The sequence below is a fragment of the Caloenas nicobarica genome, chromosome 14 (genome assembly GCF_036013445.1).
Source record: "Caloenas nicobarica isolate bCalNic1 chromosome 14, bCalNic1.hap1, whole genome shotgun sequence".
Lineage (NCBI taxonomy): Eukaryota > Metazoa > Chordata > Aves > Columbiformes > Columbidae > Caloenas > Caloenas nicobarica.
This window is the reverse complement of record NC_088258.1, coordinates 296-18,932: the sequence shown is the minus strand read 5'-3', so window position 1 is coordinate 18,932 and position 18,637 is coordinate 296. Positions and strand designations below refer to the sequence as shown.

At 37.5% G+C, this 18,637-nt stretch overlaps 1 protein-coding gene across 1 annotated transcript in view; it reads left to right on the top strand.

The window, feature by feature from the left end:
• Window positions 1–18,340, top strand: part of UNKL (unk like zinc finger) — a gene marked incomplete at its 3' end in the record, with an annotated part of 28,164 nt that extends 9,824 nt beyond the window's left edge. Inside the window, exons 4-9 of the mRNA XM_065644972.1 lie at window positions 2,461–2,594; window positions 5,322–5,457; window positions 6,172–6,289; window positions 8,079–8,163; window positions 13,856–14,010; window positions 18,152–18,340. Of these exons, the coding sequence (XP_065501044.1) occupies window positions 2,461–2,594; window positions 5,322–5,457; window positions 6,172–6,289; window positions 8,079–8,163; window positions 13,856–14,010; window positions 18,152–18,340 (817 nt within the window). The remainder of the gene's footprint in view (window positions 1–2,460; window positions 2,595–5,321; window positions 5,458–6,171; window positions 6,290–8,078; window positions 8,164–13,855; window positions 14,011–18,151) is intronic.
• Window positions 18,341–18,637: the final 297 nt, after the last annotated feature.

The window sequence follows — 18,637 nt, the reverse complement described above, 5'->3', positions numbered from 1 at the left end:
TTAGCTAGCTGATGCTTCTTCTGCAAGACATCTGTCCGTTTTCTTTTTCCTCATTTAGCATATGCGGCATGATGCCACATCAGTCTAAATACAGATTGCTTAGTATCTTTGTAATCTTTTGTGTTGTATTAGAATGATAAACCAATGTATAGCAAGACTGAGGCTAAGCTCTGTTCTCTAAATGTTTTTTAATGTGTTACATGATTGTTTATTTGTGATTGGATACATATAGAGCATCAGGAGGCACTGAAGACGTTTGGGGTCGAGTCTGTATTTAACAGCTTGAACCTATAAGTAGCCTTCCTCAAACTACTTCGGCGTTTGTGAAAAACAGTCATGTGCCATTGCTTCGCCTGATTTCAGGCATTCAGCATTCACAAGGAAGTCCAAACAATTGGGTCTTATTTTTCCTTTGGTGATCTTTTTGCTCTATGATGGACACAGATATTAGGGTTTTTTCGTTTTAAGTAAAGAGCAGAGAAATAATAGTAGAATCGTTGATGCAGACATTAACTTTATTCCCGTTTATAGCCTTGTTCCTCTACATATACACCTTAAATAAAAAGCACGCTCTAGGAACTGTTTTCCTTCTCATTGCCTGCACCTTTTCTCAGTCTGTAAAATAAATCTTTTCCCTGTTTGAAAGGTTTAGGTTTGGCTTTGGGTCTGTCTTGTCTTCCTTTCCCTTTGAGATTTTCTTTCTTGGGAGGATACTTGGGGTCTGGGAAGTTTTTGAAATTATATGTAAATGATATCATAGCTAATTACACTGTAAACCACCACACCTTTCAAACTACTGTACAGAGATCCTGAGTTAGGAGTGGTTTAGTATAGGAGGTAAACTCCTTGAAAATTTGTGTCTAGAGAAAGCAGTGCCAATTGAAGGTAGAGGCCTTTGACTCTCATGGAGTACTATAGATCCACCTCTGGTATTTGATTCCTCACCTTGTTTCTCCATTGCTTCAAAGTCTGCCCAATATTATTATGCTATAGTATTTTTAAAATGTTTTGTACTGATTTGCCATTATTGAATCTCTCTACAGCTTAATTTTACTAAAATGCTGTAATAAAATTGTCTCAGATTTTTGTTAGAGGTTTTGTACCATTAATACAATACCTTTTACTTTCAGCAGCACTATGCCCTTGTGGCCAAGAGGGCCAATGGCATCCTGGGGTGGATTAGAAGGTGGGGTCAGTAGGTCAGAGAGGTTCTCCTGCCCCTCTGCTCTGCCCTGGTGAGACCGCATCTGGAATATTGTGCCCAGTTCTGGGCCCCTCAGCTCCAGAAGGACAGGGAACTGCTGGAGGGAGTCCAGCGCAGGGCAGCAAAGGTGATGAAGGGAGTGGAGCATCTCCCGTGTGAGGAAAGGCTGAGGAGCTGGGGCTCTGGAGCTCGGAGGAGACTGAGGGGTCACCTCATTAACGTTTATAAATATGTAAAGGGTGGGTGTCATGAGGATGGAGCCAGGCTCTTCTCAGTGACAACCAATGATAAGACAAGGGGTAATGGGTTCAAACTGGAACACAAGAGGTTCCACTTAAATTTGGGTTCTTCCCAGTGCGGGTGCCAGAGCCTGGCCCAGGCTGCCCAGGGAGGCTGTGGAGTCTCCTTCTCTGCAGACGTTCAAACCCGCCTGGACACCTTCCTCTGTAACCTCATCTGGGTGTTCCTGCTCCGGCGGGGGGATTGGACTGGATGAGCTTTTGAGGTCCCTTCCAATCCCTGACATTCTGGGATTCTGTGGTAGCAGTCATTCTGATCTTTCAGCAAGCTTGTGGTTGCTTCCTCGCGAAGCAGTTGCAAATTCTTGCAGAAGAGGTTCCATTTCCTCATAGTGATTGTTGCTTGTTACTGGTTCTCCTGAATGTCTTGACAAACTTCTTGCAAAATGTCTTGGCAGTCTTCTTGCGAAATCTTACGGTGAGCCAAAAGTACTTGTCTAATTTATATGACATAGTATTCAATAGTTATATTTTGTACCTTCCTTCAGTCATAAATTTTCCAAGGCAAAGAGCCTTACGGTATTTAATTCTCCCTCATTGAGGAGAAGTTCTGTATTTCTGATCATCCTTATTGCCATTTCTATATATTTTTTAGTTCTATCATGTCCTATGTGGCAGTGGAATATCAGAAATTAACAGCATATTCAAAATGTCAGCACGGCAGCATACGGAGGTACAGATAGGCGGTGCTGGTACAAATATTGTCTGTGTACATAATGCCAGCATTCCTTCATGTATTCTCTTTGATTTGTGTGACATGGTTATTCCTTAAGATTGTTTGCCAGCTTCAGTGCAAGTAATAGTTAGAAATAGTGGCGGGTTTTTTACAATTTAGGCTTGTTAAGAGCTGAATTAAATGACAGCATTGTGTTAGACCTGGCCAGGTTTATACCTGTGACAGAGAGGGTTACTGTAGCTATACAGTTTAGCAGTGTTATTTTCTTTTCCTCATTCCAGAGAACATCAGGCACAGGAAACCTTACAGAATGGGCAGCTAGGATGCGGTGAAGGCATTCCTGATCTACAACCAGGAATTTTAGCAAGCCAGGCAATGATTGAGAAGATCCTTGGTGAAGATCCGAGATGGCAGGGTAATGTTACCCTGTCTCCTTTCCCTGTTACTTTATTGGTGTTTTATCCAATTTGTTGATCCTGGGTCTTCATCTGGGAGAAGTTCAAAAGACTTTTTTAACAAGAGTAGAGAATTGGTTTATATATGTAATATGGATATTTGTGAACAAGTTTTACTGTCTGTCACATATTCAGATTGCATTTTGGAAATGTTTTGTTTTGGAAAGGTTTAATAGGTTTTTTTTTCAGTTTCGTTGATACAAATGTTGCTAATCTGTGTCAATTGAGTAAATGTTCTTAAAAGTCAGTAGGAACTCTGTTTTGTGCTAAGTAGTGGTAATGATTAGTCTCTTCATTTTTTAAGTCATTATAGACTAGTTACTGGATGATTATTCTTTGATGAGCTTGACTAGCAGGAATAAAGTAGAATATTAAACAGAAAAGTGGAGCAGAATATTAAAATACAAGTATGTCTTGAAAGCATTATAGTAGATCTCTTAAAATAAATCCGATTGCCCCAGTTTTCTTAAGGCTTTAAAATTTGGTTCTCATGTTCTTGGTTTAAACTTGCTTATTATGTAGCCAAAGATGTTAGTATCAATTGGATAATGTTAGAGTTCTTGCCAAATTTTACTTTAGGAAAGACTGCTGGATATGATTACTTCCACAAAATTCATATGGGGACACATGCTTGTTTGACTGAAAGTGAGTTGATTTTCTTTGTGCAGTTAGAAACTTTTATTTCTTGTAGCTAGCACAGTTGTTGTTTGGATTTAGTTTGAGAATAAGAGGATAACACCCCAGGACAGAATTAATCTTTTTCTTCAAGTAACTTGCCAGTGTTTTTGAGTTGGAACAGAGAATGTAAGAGCTTATTGTTATCTTAGTTGCTGTCTGGGAAGCCAAGGTCATTCTGAGCTCTCTGGCTGCAGGTGTGAGGCAGCTGGGAAGGGACATGGATGGGACAGGCCTTGACTGACATCCAGACTGATCAGTGCGAATACTCCATGCCCTTAGCATCATGCTTCTTATTTAAGAAGTCAGGATTTACCAGCTAGAGGGAGGGAGATGGACACCCATTCTGGTTCTGCTCCGTTTCAGTTGAGTTCTTTTAGTCTGGCCTTTTGCTGTTCTGCCGTTTTGCAGTGGGCCTCTGTGCCTTTCTGCATTTTTCTCTCTTCTCACCGGGACCGGTTGTTTGGGACCAGGATGCTGCTTCCTGGGACTGGGTGCTCAGCATGGATGGAATTTGTGAGAAATTGCATTGAGTATCTTTTATTTTATATTTTTTATATATAGTAGTGGTAGAAATATATTAGTATTATTTTTTTGTTTTATTAAACTGTGTTTATCTCAATCCACGAGTTTCTACCTTCTCTTTTGACTCTCTCCCCTGCCTGGGGGCAGGTGCGGGGGGAATGGGCAAGCAGCTGTTGCGGTTGTGATTGATAGCTCGGTCACATGAAGATGCTGTCTCTGAGGAATTCAAGGGGAGATAGTTGTATAAAACTTGTTCCCTCTATATTTTTAAACCTACTACAGGGTGAGTTCCAACCATTTAAGTACTGACAATGTGTAGAGCTTAATTGTCAGCTATAGATCGAAAATTATTGGATGTTCAATATAAAAGACATCAAAATTCACCAACTACGAGCACTTTTATTGCATTTCTTGCCTTGTGACAAGTCTGTGTTATATAATGTATGGCTTCTCTCAATCCCTGTAAATATGGTGAGACTGTACATTGTTTCTGGAGATTGCAAATCATCCAACCAGTTAATTCAGCCTTATTTTCCTAAGTCTTTAATGAAACTATTGAAAAGGACTGAACCAAGAACAGACTCCATGTGATACTCTGATTTATAATATTTAATATTTGAAAGTATATTATTAATGACTCTCTGAGAATGTTTCTTCAGCTAGTTTTCCACAAATCCTACAGGACTCTTGTAGTATTGTGCACTTTGATTTAGAGAACATCTCAGGTTAAAAGTTTTGCTGAAGTCAAGATACATGACATTGACTGCTTTTGTTTTACCTACGACCATTTTCTCTACTTAGGAAGAAGTTAGATTAGTTTGACATGATTTACTCCTCACAAACCCATGCTTGTTGTTAGTTAAATGCTACCTTCTAATTTATTTACTTGCTGCATTGTTTTTCTGAATTTTTCTGTTTCTAGACAGAACCTTGTTTGTCATCTCCTAGTTCCTTCTTCCTGGAACCAAAGATGTAGAGACAGAGGCAAAGGTAGAGAAGAGGCTCTATAATTTGTCCAGGAAGATTTTACTGGACAGCCTTAACATGCCTTAACATGAAAGCAGTTTTGGTGAAATAAGGACTGTCAACACTAAACTTAAGAGAAATCAGTCGCAAAACTGTATAAGTTTTTAGTGTTTGTCTTACTAAAATGAATAATGTATATTCAGATATTCATTTTCAAAATGTTAAATGTATATAATGAGAATTTCTGGATGATTTCTCTACCAGTAGATAGCTAGTGCTTTATTTGTGTACTTTATCGTAATATTGCTGTTGAACATAAAAGCAGTGAAGATCGCTTTGCATGTAAATGTGTTAGACTTTTATTTTTAAAATTGCACGAGTCACTCTAAGTTTATAAGAATGGACAGGTCTGTGAATTGTAATTATTTTACAAAAAGCAGTGTAGTAGCTAAGATCACTACGAGACACTCTGAATGCAGAAATTAGTTGTTTATTTCTCTTAATTGTTGACCTGTTTACAGACAGGAATTTTGTATTAGCTGGCTACAAGACAGAACAATGTACCAAGCCACCCAGACTCTGCCGCCAGGGTTATGCGTGTCCACACTATCACAACAGTCGAGATAGAAGACGAAATCCCAGAAAATTCAAATACAGGTACATAAATACATATTAAGAATAGACGTTTTGGTCAGTTGGACAGTTGTTAATGGACTGATCTGTTTGGCTTCTTCTAAAATACAATTGGATATTCCTAATGGAATAAAAACACATCTTTCCCAATAGACTTACTAAAATATTTTTTTGGGAAAAAAGCATCTGTTCAGAATGATCAGACAGATCTGAAGACAAAAACTATGACACTGTAATGGAAATATCCCTCTTTCTCGTGAATAATGAAAACAATTTCTATAATTCTTAGCAAAAATTGTAATTGTTAGGTCAAACTTTCTTTGTCATGAAAAGAGCAATTATAGTTTCTGTCTTTTTTTCTGGTTTTGTTCTATGATTTTCCACTTCTGAGCAATATTTTAGGACCCAAATTTAATGCATTGCCTTTCTTGCTTTTCATCATTACATCATTTTACGTCATTCTCATACACTGTGGTTTCTTCATTGGTTTGTGCAGTGGTGCAGGGTTTAGAATTGATGGGCTTTGCTTGCTTGTGAAAAAATGTAATGACAGAAGGTAGATAGAATCCTACTAGCTCATCTTTCTGTCAAAGACTTTCCAAAAAGTCAGAGTCTCTCAGAATTTGCAACTTTATAGGTCCCAGAATTCAAGAGACTGAGATTTAGTGCGAAATTGTTTGAGACTTCTGCCAGGAAGTAGATAACAAACACACTCTGGACATCACTTTTTTTTTCTAGGTCCACTCCTTGCCCCAGTGTAAAACATGCAGACGAATGGGGTGAACCTTCCAGGTGTGAAAGTGGGGACAACTGTCAATATTGTCATTCTCGTACAGAGCAGCAGTTTCATCCTGAGGTGAGAACTACATTTCCACTTATTTGTAGAGATCTCAAATTTATTATGGATTAGATTATTGATTAAGGATATTATTTATGAAAACGCATGTGACATTTCTTTCAACACTTCCAGTCATTGAGGTGTTTGCTTAAGCAAAACAAAATTTGCTAAAAAATAGTTATTTTTACTGCTGTGGTTTTCACCGATACGCATTTTTATTGTACTGCTTATGAAAAAATAATTAATATTCCCTGCATTTGAGCATAAATAAATGTGTTCTCTCTTTTTACCTAGCTTCTCAGATTGGTAATTAAGTCACAATAGCACTTGCTATTCAATGACTTGGCTCAAACTTGTATTTTAAGTATAGTTTTAAAAGCTTTATTGCAAATAATTAAGAGCAACTGAATAGGTCTGGAGGAGGTGGAAAGAGCAGGAGACTTTCCTAGTTGCTGAAGTAAGACACTCCAGAAAAACAGGGTGATTCTAGATTCCTCTGTAGGCAAGGTAATTTTAACTTTGTTGGATGCTTGAGTGTAACATCTGTGATAGCTCCCAGTGAAATTGGCGGAAAGATTAGTCCCGCTGGTTTGCTTATCAAGTGTGTCATTTGGGTGAATGCTTGTCTACAGCTTGGTTGTTTACCACCTTTTCAGTGTTTGAGGACAAATAAATCATTCGTAGCGTGACAAACATCAGTAATAATTTTGTGATTTAGCATTTTACTGTAGTTTCTTGGATGATCTTTGGGTTATGCATGAAATAGTGTTGTGTATAGCAACTGAACTTTCAGCCTCAATTCAAAATCACTTATGAGAGGGAAATTTTTCTAAAGTGCTTAAAATAGCTCTAAAATAAAGAGCTTACAGAACTAGTCGTTGGTATTTGTTTTAATACATAGTTTCATTTTTCATCTTTGCTCTAAGACGGTAGTCTGAGGTAAACATTTTTTAACATAGCATATGCAAAACTGGCATTCTGAACTAAGAATTATTACTTATTGAGTCATGAATCACTCAAATGACATTGAAAGCTTCTGCTATTTGCCACAGACTTGCAAATCACCAGACTTAATTTTCTAAAGAATCTATGTACTTTTAAATAGGATCTTAGTATTGTTCTAGTATGATAGTATGTCAGCCCCTCCTCCCAGCCTTGTGAGATCCAAAGGTCATCAGGATCCTGGTAGAGCAGCACACTGAATCTGGCGCTTACTAGTGACTTGTGTAATCATCTCCGTCATGAACAGTCAGTATTACTTCAGTTCTCACGCATCCAGTCAGGTTAGAGAAAGACATTTGAGTGTTAGAATAATTTGAATATTAGAAGTGTCCTAACAAAAGAACTGTGTTGAAAAACACATACTGGTTTTTTTGTTTGGTTGGTTTGGGTTGGGTTTTTTAGCTGTGTAAGACGCTCTAATGTATACATAATTTCTCCTGCAAGATTTCTTAAAAGTAGTGTAAATGACTTTGAACATTTTATTCCTGATGTTTTACTTGTTTCTGTACAACATGGAAAACCAAAGCAGTTTAAACAATGCTTTTCTAAAATGTTATTGATACTTACTATTTATTACTGTGCAGAAGAGGGTTAAGATTCTCTTGTGTCAGGTTTGCTTTTCTTAAAATTCTGCCCTTCTATTTGGTTTTTAAAAATGATCATAAGAACTGAATCTTCTGAGAAAACTGTAATACATATTGTTAGTAAATATTCAGAATTTTTCATGTAAAGGTTTTTAAATTTTCTAACTTTTGTCATTATGTAACAAATACGTTTAGGTTAACTACCCTTCTGTTTTGTTCAGATATATAAATCTACAAAGTGCAATGACATACGCCAAACTGGTTACTGCCCCCGTGGTCCATTTTGTGCATTTGCACATGTTGAAAGTAAGTAAGAGAACTGTTGTTTTGTATCAGTGTTCATAAAAAAGTGAACAGTCATTTCTAAACATCAGTAACAGAAGTGACTTAACATCATTAATTTTAATGCAGAAATGGCATTCAATGTCACTTGTTTTTAGAAATGTATTTCGTGTTTTATGATACTGTACATTGCTGTGGGAGCTTGCTGCATTTGCATTAAATTTGCATCAGCAGTAAAACAGGAGGTGCTTTTCTTTGCAAATCTAGCTTGTCCCTGTAACTTTTTGAGCTTGATTTGTCAATTTTCTACACACATGCTTGACTTTTTAAAACATATTAGCTGTGCTATTGAAACCTCTAGTAATCTTCTCAGGTAAAAGTTAAACATCCTTGCAAAGTATTTGCAGAACTAGGGCCTTAGCTAAACTGAAAAAGGACACAGAGAAAATTATATCAGCTGTCCTCTTTACTCCTTAGCCCACTTACATCATTGGTGCACTCAAACTGTTTTATACAGAAAAAGGGAAGACGGACCATTTTTTTCTAAGAGAGCGCTTAATCTTTTGATATGCATCCACACAGATTAATTCTGGGTATGCATCATCAGATGCAACAGTAGTATCAGCCTAGGTTACCCCTACACTCTTCCTGCACTCCAGAAGGTGAAGTGTACAGTTGCAACAACTATTCATGCCTTCTTTTCAGTTGTGATGCAAGGCAAGACTTGGAGCATTTCTATGTAACTAGTTTCTTATAGGTGATAAATATTTTCTTTTTTGATTATGAAGCTTTTGCGTGCTTATATGATCAATAAAACCCCATAGTTATGCTTAAAAAAAAAAAAAGTCTGCTCCTGGCTTACTTTTGCCTTGTGCTTCTAGAGCTGGAAAGAAGGATGAGAGACCCTACCAATTTTGGAAAGCTCCAGATTTCTGCAATTCAGTATTATTTGTCTTATGATTCTCTAATGATAAGTAATGGCAGTCTTTTCTCTCTGTCTAACCTATCTAGGCAAATGTGATATTCTATACAACCGTTTATTGTGTCACTTGCTTACCTAGAAGACTTTCAGTAAATAGAGTGATACTGCCCACAGCTCTTGTTTCTGAGAATCTCTGGTATGGTCAACTCGTCTTTTAACTTCTGCGGGATGATCAAGTTTACTTTTCTGTGGTTTTGTTACTCACAGAAGAGGAAGGATGAATAGCCTCCTCTATTTATTTCAAGAAACCCATTATTTTAAGACCTAGCAATTATTCAAAACATTATGGCAGTGAAGTCAGTATTGATTATTTCTTTACATCAAAAGTAGCTCACTGCCTTTGCTTTTGTGCTGTTGGGGCTCTCTCTTAAATCATGTCCTTCACTGTTTGCCAGTGTTGGCAAGTACTTCTTTGACTAAGGAAAGTCTGAAAATACACATTTTGTTACAGAAGTAATTTATGGCACTGGGCTTACTTTTCTGTTTATCTGCTGTAAGTTTTTCCTGAAACAGCTGAAAGACTATGATTTAAACAAATTCACTCCATACACGCAGCGTGGTATAATTGTGACATGCTATGAAATAAATTCCTGTGGGCGAAGACTGCTTTTTCTTTGTTTTCTTCCTTAGAACACATTGAATGCTGCCTCCCTTCTTGCCTCTCCAGCATGGAGAGCGTACAGGATAAACTCAGCAGAGCTCTTGGAGACTGGAGTTCTTTTGAGACTCCATTGTGATCTGCTTCTGTGCGTCTTCTGTGTCTTCATCATTAGTATCTTTAACAGTCCAGTTGATGCTCAATTCCTGTGAGAGGAGTTATTCTCGCAGGAAGCTCTCGTTGACAATAAACAAGATTTCCATCTCTAAGGAGAAGTTAAGCATTCCTAGGCTAAAGATAAAGAGGGCTGAAGAAAAGTCCAAATTTAACAATTTGCTGATGTTATTCTCCCTAATGTATGTCTTTCTAATCTGTTCCTACTCCTTCTACCCAAATCCCATTCTTCTACTCTGTAGGATGAATTCTTGTACTCTTTAAAAATCTCCAGAACTCTAGAGAGAATTCCTGAGACTTTGACCATGTTAGCAGTGCTAATTGAGAAGCAGCAGCTTAATTTTCTCCATATAGTTGACTTAGACAGAATTTTATATCCATCAGAAGGGACTCATATGGCTCAACCAGCATGCTCTGGAACTCTTTGGCTTGCATCATCTGGAATGAAGACTATGTAAGTAGGAAATCTTGACAAATTACCTTGAAATCTTGCAACAGTACCCACCCCCTGTCTCTGGTAGTATGAATAGTCCATCAGAAGTTAAGTGTTTGGTTACTATTAGCAAGAGTGCCTTTCTGCCGTTGACAGCAGCTTTAAGCTTAGCTCAGCAGCTCTGCAGTCTGTCTCCACTGTCCATAGAATAAAATGGTTTCTGTCCCTTCCATCTCTTCCCAGGGAAGGGGGAGGGAATGGTTTCAGAGTTGTGGATCTTACCATCAGTATGAAAAGCATGAAATTCTTGATTTGTGGATCTCTTTGAATCCCAAGTTATGGGTGTTCTCCACCTAACTTCAGTGAAGCCCTAGCTATGTGAAACAGGTAGAGGAAGATTTCCCACCATTCATACATGTATGTCAGCAATTTTTATCAGTCTATGTGAAATAATCTGTGGAAGCACATGTTCCTTGTCTTTCCTCAATGAATTCCTCAGAACCATCTGACCATTTTTTTCCCTTTTCTCCCTCATTTGTGAAGATCATGAGGAATATTGTTATCCCTCCAAGACTGCTTTTCCCTTGAGGCCCTGGCTGCAGCCAGTGTTGTCATACAAATGTCCCTCGTTGTTTTTGCCCCCTCTGGCTGAAGCTCTGGGTCCAGCGTAGTCCCAAAGTCACTTTGTGATGACCAGAGGGAGGGCACCAGATCCTGAGAAGTAGAGAAGTAGTGGGATCTCGCATATCTCCCTGGCACCCTTTGCAAAGCAGAGAGTAGCTAGGGTATGTTTGGACACTTCAGTAATGCACTCTCTTAAAATAATGAACATCTATCTGTGGCACTCATTTGTCCACTGACAGCCTGACTACACCTGGCACTTTGACAAAAAATAGGTGGTTTGTTTTGGTTTTTTTTTAAACAGAAACACTTGCAGACTGAAATTCTGCTGGCAAGAACTTGGAAACACTTCAAAGAACACATCTCCTGTATAACAGCTTCTGTTACTGGAGGCATTTGCCTTCACATTGTCCGTCCAAGACTCTTTTCTTCTATTGGTGCTAAGAGGTCAATAATGAAAAAACTTACTTCTGACTTCATGAAAGATGGGATTCTCCAAGCCAGACCTAGCCTGACCATTGTTAGTGCAAACTGTAAGGAGGCTATATAGCTGAAAAAGTTGTATCTCATAAAGAGTACAACCCTATTTCTACGTAGCATGTTTGGCATAATCCCTGAAGCACGATTGCACTGGCATGAGGTAGTTGAGTTTCTTTTTGAGGGCTCTGTCCCAATCTCCGTGAGCTTCCGTGGTTGCTATGAGACAGGCCACCACGCAAGACTGTCGCTTTTCTGTCAGCTGCAACCTCCTACAACAGTTAGAGATCTCTAAGAAAATGTGGTTAGACTGGGGGAGGCTTACACTATGGAATTCATAACTTTTGAGCAGCTGGCCACAAACTATGATGTTCACTCTTGGAATGAATTAGAATGATATAGAAGCACACATTCTGAATTTGATGTATCTGTTTGACTTACTATCAATAGGCATAATAGCAACAACTAATCATGCTGTTCTCCCTGAAAACCTTGGAAAGAGAGAGACTATTTATCCTTGAAACACTTGGAAAGCAGTCTTATACTACCTTTTTAGGGTGGGATGACTACTTACACTAATTTTTAGAATATTGGACATGGATGTTGTTGTGTCAGGGGAAAAAAAGCTAATGAAGATTTAAGAGAGAGTGTGAATCAGATGGTGCTTTTGCTCCGACTGTGAGAGTTGACTGGACATGAGGTGCCTGACTAGACTTGCTCTGGGCAAGCAGCTATACAATGAGATGATATGTAGTGAAAGCGAGAGTAAATTACAAAAAGTCAGTACATCTGTTTCTGTCTTCCCAACTGTTCTTCACACTCTCATTCTGCAGGAGGAACAGCAGGGGTCTAGTGACATCATCTTTGCAATCCCTATGGTTTCTTTTTCCCTTTTTTTTTTTTGGTGCGGCTGGACTGGACTTGTGTGTGTAGTGGTACTAATTAGTAGCTTTTTCCTTTCTGTTTTGTGAGCTATGTCCCTGTTTTTGTAATTTATACAATAGTGGTAATATTTGCTAAAAGCATTGGACTGTGTAGTAATTTATAGCTACCATTAAGGAAACAAAGACAAAGACTGAGGGAAAGTTTCACTCTGAAGATTTACTAATGTGTATAAACCACCCTTACAAGTAGAAATAGCTTGGTATTTCTCACAGAACAAAACAAAAGAGAAAAGGCAGCGAAATGGGGATGGGAGGGAGGGGCGGAAAAGAATACTGCCTGCTTTCAGCTTGCACCATGAAAGGTCAAACAACATTTAGGAAACTACAATTTCAGTGAATAATGGATAGGCCACTTTTACCTGCCAAAGGAAGGACAGCTGTGAGGGATCCCTGGCTGGGAAAGGACTGTGTAGTAAGAAGGCAACAGAGTTGTGATCAATCAAATACTACATAGAAATCCCCACATCATTAGAGGCAATCCTTGGCTATGCTATCTCCACTGAAGAGAGGTGTCTGTATCTCATACTCATTCTGTTTCCTACTATGGCTTCTACTTTCATACACTCTAGCAGAGCTACTTATTCTTTCTAGTAGAGAGAAATGTTTAAATTTGATGTTTAACTGTAGTTTATATTTACACCTTCAGAAATGCAGTAGTGGCTAGAAATGAAAAAAATCTTGCTGTACCTGTAGAATTTACTAGGAGATTTTGTTTTCAGTCCTGACTTTCTTACTTTGATGTGTGTGCATGGATTATGAGGTGAGGAATGTTATTAACTGTAGTTGCTTGCTAAAGTAAACTCATCGTTTGTCTGTAAAACTAGAAGTCTAAATCTCCTTAATATATTACACATTTAAAGAATCAAATATCTAAGATGTTTAATAGTTTAACATTTGGGGAGTTGCAAAGTAATTGTTCAGTCACCTTGAGCTGAATTTTCCGGTACTAAAATTAACAAGTCACTTACTTAGAAGTTAATAATGAACTTTCTCAAAGGTTATTGTTCCTTTTTAAGTTAAATAGTACAACTCTCATATTCTCTTAAAATTGTCTTATGATTAAGTCAGTTGGTTCTAGACTGGAAAAAGAAAACAAAGAACCCTATAATTATGATGCCATTGTTACCTTTCTAGTTAGGAGTTCTAAAAATGTTGTCTTTAAACCTTGGTGTGACAGCAATTCTGGAAAATAAAGCGAAATCTAGAATACTTCAAATATATGAATTTCGATCTACCTCCCACCAATTTTTGATGCAGCAAGTAAATAAGAGTATCACATTTGTTAGCAGCCACAAATACATAATGGTGAATTATATTATTCTTACCTTGCCTTTATGCTTATATTTAAAGAAAAAGAGAGAGGTTTCTTGTGTGTGATTGATGTTTCCATGTGACAGGTGCTGTGTTTGGTACTAGGTATGTAATTGTTAAATTCACACAGCTAAGTATCAAATCTGTGTGTAATTTGTTGGGGATTCCTTCAACAGAGGACACCATGAATGTAGTCATACTGCAAACTGGTTGTCAATCAAAGCCAGGCGCTCACCTGTTTTCAACAGACAGCATAGGAATTGCAAATGAATGGAGCAGCAGTCTTAACTCAACAAAGAGCATTACAAATAGCAGTGGGCAGTCTGGAAATGTAAGTGTAAATAATTCTGGAAAAGTTACTAATAATAATCACTGTACCAATATACAATGTTTATTTTACTTCTTAAACGTCTGGTTTTTATTTCTTTGTACTTCAGCAAAAGAGAAGAAAAAACACAGTTATAGTAAATGTCAGGCAGTAATATTTAATTGCTACTGTAAACCTAAATGGAATGTCTGCCTTTGGCACCAGATTTAACTATGTATTATTTGTGTTTTCTGTTCTTGTTTTTTGTCTTTAGATGCAATATTTTGAATGCTACAGTGAGGAACATCATTGTTAATCAAATATACAAGTAGAGGACAGCTTAATTTACATATGTCTCTTTTTTCTATAGGAAAGGTTTCATTCATGGAAGATTTTGCCTGATCCCAGCCCTCTGCTCTAATTTGTTAACATTAGGAATTAATTGATGTTGTACCTGAACATGCTTTATGCTTAAAGCTTCTTACAGTGGTGCAGTACATGCAATACGTTTGGTAGTAGAGAGGTGTTTGATTACAAGGGTGATAAATGTAGTTTATATTAAATTTTATCAGTTAAGGATGGGGGAGAAGAAGGAGAAAGATATATTGCAGAACTTTTATTATCTACCTTTTAGTATCAGTTGGAATAGATCCTTTTGTTAGGTTTTATGTTCGTTGCAAAATAATATGTGAGAATAGTGACTTCTCTCTTGTTCTCTCCAGACTTGGGTTTTTCTTACCTCATTTGCAGTGTAGAGTTATAAGTAAACACACATTTATCCCCAGAATTTTCACTTCTAGCTTTCCAGCACTGTTGATCTATACTGTTTGGTTAGAAACCAGATAAAAGAATGTATTTTAAATAACATTTAAAAGAAATCGCCAATAAATGGTGCAGTTGTTAAAACTTGGTTTCTTTCAGGTAGCTTCATATTGCTGTCCTGTAGACTGAGAATAAAGGCACCAATATGCCTACATTTTATCTTAGGCTCCCAGTGCTGAAGTCTGCCTCTGTATATGAAAGGTTCTGAGAGAGGGTCTGCCTTTTTATTTAGGAAGCTAATTTTGGTTTCGCTAAGGTTCTAAAGCATCTCTTCTCCCAGAAGCTTCTTAGCCTTTCATGAATGGTCTGGGTACAGCTGAAAACACTAACTGTTCTATTATGCCTTCCAGCTGTGGGGAATCTTCTACTGTTAGACATCATTAGGAGTCTGATGACTCCTAATTGTGACATTGTGTGCATTTTCCATTCCATGCTTAATGAGTCTCTACCTGTACTACTGTTCAAGTGCAAAAATGGAAAAGTTCACCCTGCTCCCTTCCCTGTGCTTTCTACTTGAAGTCCTATTGCAAGTGGCCACCTTTTTTCTGATGTCTGGCAAAATGTTCTGTCTTTCACTTGACTACTTACCTGCAGTATTATTTGATGCACTTCCTTTCTTTTTTTTTTAAATATTCAGTTCCTGTTTTTTCATTAGCAGGTAGGTCTTCTGCTTTCCATGTTTAATTCTTGAGTTTTGTTGCTTGCTTGCTTTCACCTTCTCCATCTGCTGTAAACCACCTAATTTTAGTGTTTGAGTAGTCAGTCTGTTTTCCTCCCTCCCCCCATTTTTGTATCCCAGTAACTTATTTACATTGGTGGTTTGTGTTTTTCTCTCTGTTCCAATCAGCCGTCTTTCTGTCACCTCCTTTGTGTTAGTTCTCATCACTGTCAGACACTGGTCCCAAGTAAACTTGTCTAACGGTTTACATACCTGACATCATCTACTCTTGCCCTGTAGCTCTGTACCTCAAGCCCCATACATTTGGGTGAACAAGGGCATCTTTCCCCACTTACGGCTCTGTTGTTTGCAGGCAGCCCTCCAGGACAAGTAATCCATAATGGCTATCTTCCTTCCTCCCTCTTCCCCTAAACTTCATTAGGTCACATTGTAGGGGAGCAACGATGATGTACATCTTCCTGTGTTGGTAAAATAATATATGTTGCCCACCTAGCTGAAAAAGTGGATGTGCAATGTGCATCTGAGAAACATTCTGTGCAGATTGGGGAACTCATCCTTAAATTGAATCAGTAGCTTTTCTACGTTAGTATCTTACTTCAGGTGTTAGTCTGCCTTTGCTGTCTAGTCATTTTATTTTACATATTCGTCTGCTGCATTAAGCAGCCTTGTGCTGCCACAAGTATGTTTTCAAGTGTACTTACAAGGAGCAACTATGTCATTCACAAAAAGTTTTCAAAATCTTTTGATATGGAACTGAATACCTTAGCATGACTTTATTGACTAAAACGGATATTTTTTTAAATTTCACTTAAGATCAATGGTTTGTTTTGTTTGGTTTGTTTTGTTTTGTTTTCTCCAGCAGTGTCCTTTTATTTTCTTTTTCTCTCTACCATAGAGAAAGGATGTCAGTATTTTAAAGCTGAAAAAAGTGCATCGCCATGCCCAGGGACAATCCTCAGTTTTGGATTTACAGTAAATCGTAGCAGAAAGAGAAACTTTGCATGTGGTAACAAGCTTGTGGTGAAAACACGAATTCTTAAGTCTTTGACTTCAGAAGGAATTTTGCCTGAGTAAACCTTGGCTATCAATTATTTTTTGCTGTCATGCCCACTTTTGTACTTCTGTCCGCTCTCAGGGTATGTGCACATCTCACACTCTTGTGTAGAGAAGCTGTTTTTGGATTTCAGAAGCAAGCTAATTACAGGACTCCACACCAATAAGGTTTGTCACAGGAGATTTTTCCATAGAAATAGGCATGAGTGAATGCATAGGAAATAATCTTCAGCAAGTATAGAGCTTACATTTGTTGGAGGGTTTTTTTTCTGTCCAGGGTTAAGACCTCATCTAGGTTCATGTCTGTTCTCTACCTGATTTACAGGAATTTGAATCTGAAGTTCCTGCTGCTCAGGGGGGACATTTTGATATTGTACTATTCCGGGGAGAGAGGTGTCTCCTGTTAAAATGCCGATTTGCTTAGAATACTTTCACATTCTTTGGAACATAGAATGAAACTGAGGGTTAAGTTTTACTGTAAATTGAGAGTTTAACAGTAAACTATGTAGTTATTCTTGTTTAGTCTGTCTGATTCAGTGTGTGTTTTGTATTTAAACAAACCAAACCAACTTTGGTAGAATTTCACCCAGTTATTGTACTGGCTAATTCAGTTCCTTGAGAGCTGACAGATTCTGTTCCAGAACAAACACCAAAGGGATTGGAAATGTGTATCATCACTGAGTGTTCTATCCACTGGGCTGTTAGGTATAAATGTAGGATGGAACTCTTTCCATACTGCTTTTGTGAATCTGATTATACATCTAGTTTAAGAAAATTGAGCAGTTTATTTTAAAAATGTAGAAACAAGAAATGCCCACAATTCCACTCAAAGATAGTATGGTAGGATGCTGGCACCTGAGTTCATAAATTTCAGGTTGATCAGAATTGTACTTTTAGCAAAAAAATTGTCTGGACCTACTTACAGATTGTACCTTCAGCTTAAGCCTTTTACTTTAGAAGTTTAAAACTCTCTATAAAATGTACAGCAGAACTAAAAGTTATAAATTCAGTAATATTTTAAAATATTAAAATGTTAATTTATTACTCAATAAACATTTTTATATTGAAGAATTTCAGAAAACAGCCTACTGAGATTTACAAACAAGCATTTAGGTGCTTTTTGCCAAGATTCTATATGCCTTTTTCTTTTTGAACTGCTTGGCTTGATCCAGATGAGTTCTTTTAAGAGTAAAAAGTTGTATAATGCTTGCATTAAACTGTAAATTAAGAAATATATGAAGGAATAGAAATTAGCGTTGTCAGAAAGCAATTATTCCTTTTTTTGTACATTAATATCCATTAAGTAGAGAGCAATCTCTGTCTGTGATTCATTTTGTGCATAGAGACCAAACAAGGTTGCATTCCCGTGTGCACAAATGCATCTCCTTTTGAAGTCTGTCTGTTTACCATAGCTCCATGTTGCTTTTGTCATCTGCTACTTTTTTTAAGCTAATGCCAAAAATATATACAAATAAACCAAAATTAGTATTGTATTTACATCAGACTGAAATAAATTTATAATTTCAACTGATTGTGTTACAGAGGGAGACTATAGCTGTAAGCATTAAAAAATTGTAGATTATATTAGACACTGGTTTTTGTCTTCTACAGATTTCATGTTCTTCAAGTCCAACTGTAACATCAAGTTCTGGCAGCAGTAGTTCTTTATCACCCCTTGGATCTCTTTGTAGACAGAGATCATTAGCAAATGGTGGTTCATGTTCTGAGTCTAGCACATCTGCTGTTTCTTCATCAACATCTTCCTATCCAAAAGCACCAGGCTTTGAACGAGAAGATCAGGTATGTGAATAATACGGCTCTAGAAGTACAAATGTAATCTTAAGTTAAATTAGATTCAGCATTAAATGTTGTCTGCCTTGTGTATCAGCACTGATTTTTGATAATTTAGCAGAATTTGGAACTCTCTACTGAGCTAAACTGCATCAACTTACTTTGCAGTTGTCACAGACCAAGAACACTCATGCAGTCACTGCAGCTCAGCTGACATGCAGTAAATTCTAACTTTGCAGAAATGTTGTGATTGTAATTTTGAGCCCATGTTCCCAAGAACAAAGCAAGATAATAATGGGAAAAATC